The 11,145-nt window shown below is 40.3% G+C and overlaps 1 protein-coding gene across 1 annotated transcript; it reads left to right on the top strand.

Moving 5' to 3' along the window:
- Window positions 1–305: 305 nt before the first annotated feature.
- Window positions 306–6,394, top strand: LOC142494348 (keratin, type II cytoskeletal cochleal-like). The gene is made up of 9 exons (XM_075598907.1): window positions 306–823; window positions 1,523–1,731; window positions 1,902–1,962; window positions 2,486–2,581; window positions 4,251–4,415; window positions 4,532–4,657; window positions 5,055–5,275; window positions 5,550–5,578; window positions 5,991–6,394. The coding sequence occupies exons 1-9, from the start codon at window positions 404–406 to the stop codon at window positions 6,176–6,178; spliced, it is 1,515 nt and encodes a 504-aa protein (XP_075455022.1). The 5' UTR covers window positions 306–403; the 3' UTR covers window positions 6,179–6,394.
- Window positions 6,395–11,145: the final 4,751 nt, after the last annotated feature.

Raw genomic sequence — 11,145 nt, 5'->3', positions numbered from 1 at the left:
AACTTTTGGGGAAGTAAAACACAACAGAAATTTTAAATAAGACCACTCCTTTTTTAATTACTGGTTTATATGCTATCACAGATGCTTCTTTCTATAATCTCTCGTACATTGTTTGTGTAAATGAGACATTTAATGCAATGTTTTATGGGGAAATAGGTAGCCACTAGTAAAAGCGTTGCTGCTTTGATAATGTGGCTGGGTTATTGTTCCCTATGAAAGTAGGAGGAAATGATGCCACCAAACATCAATCATAACAATGGTCTTTTACGTGAGCGGCAACACCCACTTCCAGTATAAAAGGAGCAGATACTGTATCTGTTCTAAAAGAAAAGGACTACTTTACACCTGCTGTGCAGACTGCACTTCCTATTATCTCTATATCGCCCCCTATAGAGGAAGCAGCATGCCTCATCAATCTACCCACTGCAGCTCTGGGCCCCAGCACTCCAGCTCACACTCAGCTGTATTACCTAAGCATGGCGGCACCCACAGCATCTGCTCATATTCTTCTAACAAAGTCGCTTCTTGTCACCAGGCAAAGTCTGGCTTTAGCAGTAAAAGTGCCTGTAGTGCTGGCTCCAGGGGACATAAGATCTCAGGTGGAAGTTGCCATTCAGGGAGAAGTGGACACGGATATGGATCTGGTAGTGGATATGGCATTGGGGGATCATTTTGCTCTGGAGGCATCACCTCTGTTACCGTGAACCAAGGTCTCCTGTCACCACTCAACTTGGAGATTGACCCAAACATCCAGAGAATGAGGACTGATGAGAAGAATCAAATCAAGGGTCTCAATAACAAATTTGCCTCCTTCATTGACAAGGTGAGATCATGTTACATCTCACATATATGGGGACAGACGGTAGCATGTATATGTCCTAATAACTCTGGTTAGAGAACATGTAGCATGAAATCAGTGTAACACAACTGCAGGGAGATACATAGTTACTGACGGTTATATGGGAAATAATCTGTGGGGTCAAAACATTCACGTTGCTACAGTATGTTCTGTAAGGTCACTTCATATTTCTGTAACTTAGTGGGACGGTGTCATTAATCAAACAGGCGGCACAGGCTGTGGTGCGTGGCTCTTACTGACGGTACTGGCCCATATTTACTAAGTGGTGCTATTCCATAACACATCTTCACTTAAATAGACCATACGGTGTCTCCCAGCACCAGAAGGGACCTTATAGAATAACACTGCTCAGTAAGTAAGAACTGTATGTGCCACTTTCTCAGCGGTTCCCACCCAGTGACAGTGTTACACATTTGATGCATGTTTCTTACTTGGCTGCAGTGTTAAACTCAAACATATGCGGAAATATACAAAGTAACACAATTACAGAGGCAGTTATTGGTTAAATAGTATACTCTTAGCCCATTTATATGTAACAGAACCCGTTGGCTTATGTGCTAAAACAAAACATTATTTCTGCATCTTCCAGGCAAACTGCAGAATATTTTGCTGAGAATGTTTGGCCATTTTTATGATTAATATTGTTTCTCCTACTTGCTTTAGGTGCGATTTCTGGAGCAACAGAATAAAATGCTTGAGACCAAGTGGGCTTTGTTACAGGATCAGAACACTGCGAGGTGTCAAATGGAACCTCTCTTTGAGGCTTTTATCAGTAACCTCAGGAGACAGCTGGAGAGTCTAACATGTGAGAGAGCGCGCCTGGATGCAGAAAGGAACAGTATGGAGGAGACCGCAGAAGACATGAAGAGAAGGTAAGTACTAACTTACCCTCAGTATGGGAGATTTAGGCACTAATGTGTTTAATAAAATCATACATAATATAACATGGAGAAAATAATAATAATAATAATAATAAAACAATATTCCTCCCGAAGGAAAAGACAGCCTGCAATATGATAAAATCTAACCTGTAATTCCCCAGATATGAGGAAGAAAACAGCAGGCGCATCGCTGCAGAGAATGAATTTGTTGGGCTAAAGAGGGTAAGGCAATAGGGAGATTTGTCACGATTAAGCTGAAATGCATTATTTGAAACTAAATACAAATTGTACAAAATACTGTACACACACACACACACACACACACACACACACACACACACACACACACACACACACACACACACACACACACACGTGCACCCCCACACACACCCCCACACACCTGCACACACATAAAAATACACACATACAAACACACACACATACAAAAACACACATACAGGTGTGCATACCCACACACACATATAAAGACACACACATATAAAGACACACACACACACACACACACACACACACACACACACACACACACACACACACACACACACACACACACACATATAGACACACTCACATACAGGTACACACAGAGACACACACACACACACATATATATATATTGACACACATACACACACACACACACACACACACACTTGCACGCACTCACATACACACACGCACACGCATGCATGTCCCCATATCACGTGTCTCTTCCCTGTAGGATGTTGATGCTGCTTTTATGAACAAAGCGGAGCTGCAGGTTAAGGCGGATTCCCTGACTGATGAGATCAACTTCCTGCGAGTTTTGTTTGATGCGGTAAAACCTCTAACATGTTTCTGTTACTTTCTTGTTTAACGGACAATAGGTTATTGATATCCAGCTACATAAGCATTATTTATGTGAGACATAGGAGTTTATTGATTATATTGGTGTAACAGTGTTTCCCTGGGGCCCTCCTAATCCTGCACTACCTCAGGCTAGGCTCACTCTCTCAGTGTATGCTGTGTCCACCTCCCTCCAGTCTGCGCTCTGTGGTAAGTGTTCTGGCTCCGGGCTAGAGTACTCTGGCTTCTCCCATGCAGTACTTGGGCGTCTACATACTGTTGGCCACCACTAGCGCAGACCCTCTCCAGAATTGCTGACCCTTGTTAACAGGCTATCTCTTCAGGCATCCTACCACTAGCTTCCTCAAGGTGACTAGGACAGCTATAGCCCTGGATCCAGTCCCACTGTACCCCTCTCAGGATCCTAGGTTGTGCTTTGCTAGCTGACAATTCCATCACACTCCTGACTACCCCTAGACTCCATCACCATACACAGCACTGACTGGCAGCATACACTCTCCCTGTTTCCTAGTGTGCCTAGCAAAAAGCCTGTCCTGTGTTTCCCCGGGGCCCTCCTAATCCTGACCCCCATGTAGAAAATCCCACAATTACATGGATGTGTATTGTGTGGTGCAACTGTTGGCTTACAGGACTCCTGAGTCTCCGGCTGGGTGTTAGTGAGGATATCAGCATGACAGGCATCTGAGGTAGTGTGTTCTGAGTCTTACTCACATACGATGAAGCACCTCCACCCACCATCAGGATCTCTGTGGCCACAGGGGATGTATCTGATAGGGACCTCCTCTGTGGTACCTCCTTCTGCAGAATGACTCCACACTCACGCAGAAGGGTTGTGGTGAACAAGGGCATCTTTATTAACATCTTTCCAGGCAGAATGCCCCTCATCGCGGTCGTGCTCAGCCGCTCATCCTGTTGGAGTACATCCCTCTCAGAAGTTCCTCCTCTCTCAATAGAGTTGGCTCACCTCTCCCCTAAGGGAGATCACCATCTGTGCCAGGTCCCTGAACACAGTGTGTAGTCAGCTAGCACTTCAATCTGACAGCCTTGAACTGCTGCAGACACTCCTGGTTAACACACTAACTTTTGGCAGTGCTGTGTCTTATATAGACTCAGAAAACAGACTCACCTCTGTGTCACTAATAGTGGACACAGAGCATGTTGTCACTTCCCTTGTTACATATGACACCTCACCAGGGTGTGAGGGCAAACCTCCATGATTGTTGCTGGCAATCCTGCATACTTACCAGGCTTACTGCCAGCATGACAAAGAGCTGTATACCATTTTTATACATGGCTACATTGGGATAGTGCTGATCGGGGCACTAACACGTGGAAACTCCAACTGAAGGTAATAAGAGTTTCTGTGTGATAGTTCCCCGATCGGCACTATCGCAAGTTAATGAATGACCCCCATAGGGTTATATTTATCAATAAGTCTCCCAGCTAAAAACCTGTCCCAAACCCAGCGCAATAACACCGCACAAGGTTTATAAAAGGAGAAAATACCATCGGTTTGAGTGAGAATGTTTTATTTTATCTTTTTATTTCCTGTATCGATTACTTTCACTTAAAATTTTTTTATTGTTCTCAATGGAACTTACAATTTATTGTAATTTGATTACATTTTATAAACGTTACAGGAAATATCTCAGCTTCAGGCCCAGATCTCAGATACCTCAGTCATTGTCTCCATGGATAACAGCCGGGACCTGGACATGGGCGGTATCATTGCTGAGGTCAGAGCTCAATATGAGGACATTGCTAACAGGAGCAGAGCTGAAGCAGAATCCATGTACCAAACAAGGGTGAGTCTATTACAGGCAGATAACATCACAACTAAAACCAATCCTCATGCACATCGGGCGCACAAAATCCTGTGATATAATTTCCATATCTATAACCAGTCCTGTTTTATCTCCAGTTTGAGGAGCTGAGCATGACTGCCAGGAGAAATGGGAATGATCTGCAGAACACCAGGAATGAGATCGCTGACCTCAACCGAACAATTCAGAGGCTTAAGGGAGAGATAGAGAGTGTGAAAGCGCAGGTAACACACACACATATTACACAGACACACGCACTAATAGCTTTACAGATGCAGAATAAAATATTTCTTTAATGTTTCTTATAAAGCGATCTAGCTGTATTATTACCTTTTATTAGCAATAGTTGAATGTGAAGAAAATGTATAGTTTTCAATAATATGTTAATGGAAAAAACCAGAAATCATATGACCCGATAGTTGATGCTGAGCTGATCTCATTTTAACTTTAACTTTTTGTTTAAATCTTCATTTTTGGTTGATATTTCACTAGAGATTTGTGTAACTTTCACACAAACAGTTACGCCGGCTACATCTGTACGTGTAACCGAGAGACGTTTGGAGTAACTAGTAATTAGAAACTTGGTTTGATTTTCTGCCATTCTCACCATGTGTTCCCCAGCGTGCTGCACTGGAAGCCGCTATAAGTGACGCTGAGGGACGGGGAGAGGCGGCTGTCAGAGATGCCAAGAATAAACTGTCTGAGCTGGAGAATGCTCTGCAGAAAGCTAAGCAGGACATGGCTTGCCAGCTGCGGGAATACCAGGAGCTGATGAATGTGAAGCTGGCTCTGGATATTGAGATTGCAACTTATAAAAAAATGTTGGAGGGAGAAGAGTGCAGGTAAATGTAATATCTATACACACCCCTTTATTCCTCTTACTGTGAGCATAGAAAGAACTTACACCCGTCTCACACATTATATTGTAATACCCCCCTGCTGCCAATCTCCCCAATTATATACATTGTGTACTATTAAATACAAGCCTAAACATGCCTGAGAAATGGGATAAAACACTTTAATAAACATTCACTCATCTACAACAGAAGACACACATCATAATGTTTAATCTTCATGGACCAATACTCCTACTAATAATTATTATGTTTGTTTCAGGTTGGGTAAAGACGGCTCTGTTAACATCTGTAAGTGACTCAATGTTTTCTTGTGTGTATGTGCTAAGGGGGTGTAATATTATTCCTAAACTTGGGGTTACGTTTGGCCTCTTATCTTTTCCATAGTCTTTTAATTTGTAATTTCTGTTACACTCTTTTATAAGCACAAAACTGAATAACACATTAATAAGGAAGCAATTTACATTCTGTTTTCTTCTATTAACCCATTACTAAAATCTAACTTCCTATTATTAGAAGTAAAGAAGTGTAATAGCTCACTGACTCCCATTTAATTAATTTGTGGCATAAGCAAGAACAAAATGTCCTTAAGCATGAATATCCGTCACTGTAATAATAATAATAATAATAATATGTTACGTTATGTCACACACATTCCCAATCACACTGTTACTAAGTGACACGTACGTTACATTTCTTACAGCCGTGCTACACTCTAGCACTGGGGGAAAACACTGCGCTGGGGGAATGTCCCACGGTGGAAGTGGACATCACCATAAGAGCGGATGTAGCTCAGGCAACGGAAGAAGCATCAGCCATGTCTCCAAAAGCAACCATTGCTCAGGGCCTGGATACAGCTGTTACACTGGGGGCATCGCTTCCAAGCACTGACAATAACTGCCGGGCTCATTATTTACCTGCCATTGCTGCCCCAGTGCAGGAAATCTTCTATATAGCTAAATGTGTCTCTATTTAATGACTCTGCTTGTATCTATATTACATGACACAGTGGGCTCTGCTGAATACTTTACTGGCACATAATGTAAATGTAATCATCGCGGCTTTTCTGTTTCTCTGTCTCTTCAATAAACTGCTGTTTATCACCAATGTTTCACACACTTATTTCCTGGTGTATGTTCATAACTGGAAAAGTAATAATTATTACAGACTTGTGACTAGGAAAAAATACTGTACAGATACATAATGATACACTGCACAGAATTGAAACATTGTTATCAGGTGATGTATTTTGTATTGTACAACAGTCTGTAACAATTGATAATGGGCACGTTCGTGGGTTGTTTTGATACTGTTATATGATACCGGTGGTGGGTACAGATGAGTGACTGTTTGATACAGTTATATTATACTGGTGGTGGGTAGAGATGAGTGAATGTTTTGATACTGTTATATTATACCGGTGGTGGGTAGAGATGAGTCAATGTTTGATACTGTTATATTATACCGGTGGTGGGTAGAGATGAGTGTGTGAAAGAGGTAAAAAATATTACAATGCGTGTTCAGAATAACAAGTGAGTCTTTATTGTATACAAGTGTTCACAGGGAGAAAGCTTACAGAAGCTCTCTGGCAAAATGATAACTGACAGTACATTTTATACATGGCTAATAAGTATATACATCTTCAGAAGAGGCTGGCTTAGTAAATAGAAAAATACAGAAACATACAAAATAATACTAAAAAACATTATACAAGCTAAATTCTATATGTTATGGAAGCTAACCTTTACTCTACATTTTTCTGCTTATGTCGGGGACCTTGCTGTTTCCTGATTACACAGAACACATTGCAACCTTGGGTATGCCAGATGTCAAATATGAGAAGTGGCTCCTTATCCCAACTGTCACATATTCTGAGGGTCAGAACAACATCTATTCCTGAGAATTCGTGGGGGGGATATCTGCCGGGAGCAACTGCACAAACATCATTCTTGCGCGCATCTCACATTCTTCATTTAATCAAAATTTCGGAACAGACAAAATGGCTTCTATTATCTTGTGATTGACTTATGATTCTTGTGGCTGAAAAACACCAATGTGACCCCCCCTTCCTTATATCCATTCTTCACAGTTCCCACTTTGTATTCTTAATGAGAGCAGTCTGTTTAAGGATTACCCTTGGCGGTTTCATAGTCGTGCAGGACCACAGTGTCCAATTCTGCATAACATTGGTAACTTGGTGTGCTACCGGCAATAATGTCGGCCAGATTAATTTCTTCTGCTCTTTCTGCGAATCCATTTCCGGGGGACTGCCGACATCATCGTTGAAAAGAGGCATAGCATAGGTGGGGGTGCAACACACTTCTGGATCAAAGTTTTGCAGCACATAACATATACATAGAGAGTAATGCGTAGGAATAACACACTTACAAGAGCATTTTCAAGCTTCGCTCCCAGGGAACCAATCCACCCTGTGGATTCAACTTTCATCTCCTCCTTTCCTCAGTCTTTCACCTATGTTGTCTAGAACATATTATCCTTCTCCCAAGGGGTTAAATATAATTCATGAGATTTTCTTGTACTTAGGGGTAGGAAAATAACAATACCATTACATGTGAACACGATACCAGGGGAGTCAGAATAAACATGTTCAGCTATAAAATAGATTATTGCGCATAACAATGACATAACAATGAAGCTGCAAAACCATAGTACAAAAACTTACAATCCTCATGTAACATTCTATATAGTCTATGACATAGCAAAATAAAAGTGAAGAGTTCTTTCACGAGAGATCTTAGATACACTTCGACTGTTTCCCATGGTGGTTAGTGGTCAGGGATTATTATGCCCTTCAAAACACTAACTTGTAGATGGACGGTGCTAGAACCAGTTTCACATGGGTGATATGTATCCAGGAAGAGAATTCTGTTACCTTTACAGCCGTATTGGTAGTTAATAATATTGGAAATGGACCTTTCCACAAGTTGCCTTCATCTAGATGGTGTTGTTTCTTGTTCTTCTTTGTTGACTGGGAGGCTTGTACCTGTGAATGGAGAGACTTATGCAATTTCATTAATTTCACACAATAGACACTGACTGCTTATGGTAAAAGAAAAGCCTGTAGTAAGTCTTTAGCAAATGGGGCATTGGCAACAGGAACCTGCAGATGTAAGAAAAACCCTGGAACCTTGGGCAGGAGATTTGCATTAAAACCTCATGCTGGGAACAAATATAATCTGATACATAATTATCTGTTATATCTCTCTGACAGGAACCATTAAAATACAAAATAACATCTGGGTTGCTGAGAAGGATTCAAAGTGGGACACCTTTGGAGAGAAAAATGGTCAAAAGTTATGAAATATGTTACATGTATGTATGTAGTTAACTTTACAGTAAAAATGATTACTTATCAGACTCCACACTAATTCCATTTGTGAAGCACTGAACACACTTGTGGCGCTATACAGATAAAGACATACCTACTCATTATTATTCTATTTAATTAATAAAATAATTTCAGAACCGGCTGCTCATTCTGGGCGTATAGCCAGCTAGCTTTCTGGGTGTTCTGCCAAATGTCCTTGGGCTGGACAGATAACAGCTTTTCAGTATTCCAAATATTAATTGCTGGTTTCTAACATACACTGTTACATATTGAGCAGCTCAGAGTTTAAAATGAAGCTTCTCCTTCAGCCCAATGCAGACTAAATTTTCCATGGCATCCCAAAAATAAAAACAACGGGACATTGTAAAGGGGCAAGACACCCTTAACCCCCCTTAACATATAATTTAAGCACTATGTGTATCTACTGGTTACACAGAAAAAGAAAACACAACATAGGACACAGACACAAAACAAATAGAATTTCACACTTCTCTCATACACAATCAACCAACTTTACAAAAATAACAAGAAAACACATTTTCTCACCTATTCTATAAAAAAGGAAACAAAACAGTTTGATACTGCAAACTAAGTTGATAAAAATGTCCTTCTCTTTCCCCATATTATAACTAACCGCTTTTAAAACTAATTTGAAGCTACTGAGCTTCGAGTTCACTTTCGTGTCTGGAATGTATCTCTGCACATTCTTTAAAGTGGAGAAGGGGGAGGGGGGGTTGTCTGGTCTGATTCTTTATCTCTCTCCTCTCTTGAGATAGAAATAGAGCAGAAGAAAAAGAATGTCTTTTCTGGTTTTAAGAAATTTTTCGCCTGGCCAGAAAGAATAAATCCTTACATTATACTAGTGACAGGGCATAATTATAAAAATGGTAAAGATCAAAAGATCTTCCTGCATATGCCCATTCTTTGTCCTCCTCTTCTCTCCACGGACACTCAAACTCTCCTTTGTCCAGTGTTGATCACTTCGTATTATAATGGGTGTACAACATTTAAACACTTTAAACTTCATCGCAAGCAATTAATAATTTCTTATCAAGCTTTTGCAAGTTCCTGGATAGTAATTTTATATACATATAATAACCCGGTATTCCCGTGATTCAACTCTCACACAGGCGATTCACTCAGGTTAAATATTGAGGGTGTTCAGGTTCGTTTTTACAAATCTTGTCAAGGGCACAACAATTTAATTGATGGCACAGAGACAACTGCTGTTATCAAAACCTGACTCATAGCCATTTATTGCTGTGGGGAAATGTAGGATACGATTTATGTTCACTTGCCTGACTCTGAAGCATCGATGAGCCGGGAAATACCAAGCATAAACTCAGCCACTTCTGACACCAAATCCCACTTCTGACACCAAATCTTAATAATTCATCCTCAACTCAGCATATGTCGGGATCATCTCCAGTACATCGGATCGAACACCTTCGAAGGATTTTTCCCACTGTTACAGCCCTGGAAAAGTAATCGAACGTTCGGAGGAGAAATAATTGAGTCTGACACCAATGTGTGATCAAAAATATCTCCTGTTTATTAGGCAATTTCAGTCAGGTTATATAGCCAAGCGAAACCAAAATGTGATTATATGCCAATTTCTATTTCCCTTATTTTGTGCTTATGTTAGACATAACAAGATATTAAATCATTTATTTGGAAACTCCCGTACATCACATGATTCAAGATTAAATTGCTGAGACCGTACATAAGTTCCCGTTTGTGCCTTATTTGGTCAATACTTCCTATTTCAACACAGAAGCTCAGCCAACATTAGATACAGAAAAAGGGTAGTTGGAAAAATGTTAGTTAAATTGTGTGACTAAGCATAATGGCAGTGTTAGTATAAAATGGTTATACAGCAGACAAAATGGAGTCACCCCTGAAATATATATATTATCAGCCACAAAGCCTCATGAAAATCCAGAGATTTTATGCTACCATAAACACACAGGGATTACTCAATCAAAAAACCCTTATTAACATATATTTCACTTCACAACCTAACAAAACATTTTTTTGAGGGAACAACTTATTTTCCCTACCTTGAACTTTACATAACCTAATGTATGTTTCCCTGTGAGATTTGCAATATATGAAACTCCCTGAGCTTCTCAATCCCACAGAGAAATATTCCTCTCTCAATTAAATATTTGCTCAATTGTCCTCTGTATCCAGTTTTTATTGTATTTTCCTAATGCTGTCCCATATAATCTACACATAGTTTCTAACGGCGACCCTTTGGTCGGTGTGTGAGGATTTAGGTTTCCAATATTTCTCAGTTTCACAAACAAATTTAATTGAGTATCTTCTATATGGGTGCTGGGTTACACGTTGATATAAGATGAGTAAAGTTACAACACTCTTTCTAGGTGACCTAATAACATCTTTTGGGTTTAATTATCACCTCTATGCTGACGACACACAAATATACTTTTCAACACCTGACCTTACACCTGCTGTACACACCAAAGTTTCTGAATGTCTCTCTGCT

The sequence above is a fragment of the Ascaphus truei genome, chromosome 5 (assembly GCF_040206685.1).
Source record: "Ascaphus truei isolate aAscTru1 chromosome 5, aAscTru1.hap1, whole genome shotgun sequence".
NCBI lineage: Eukaryota > Metazoa > Chordata > Amphibia > Anura > Ascaphidae > Ascaphus > Ascaphus truei.
This window is presented reverse-complemented; position numbering and strand designations above follow the sequence as displayed.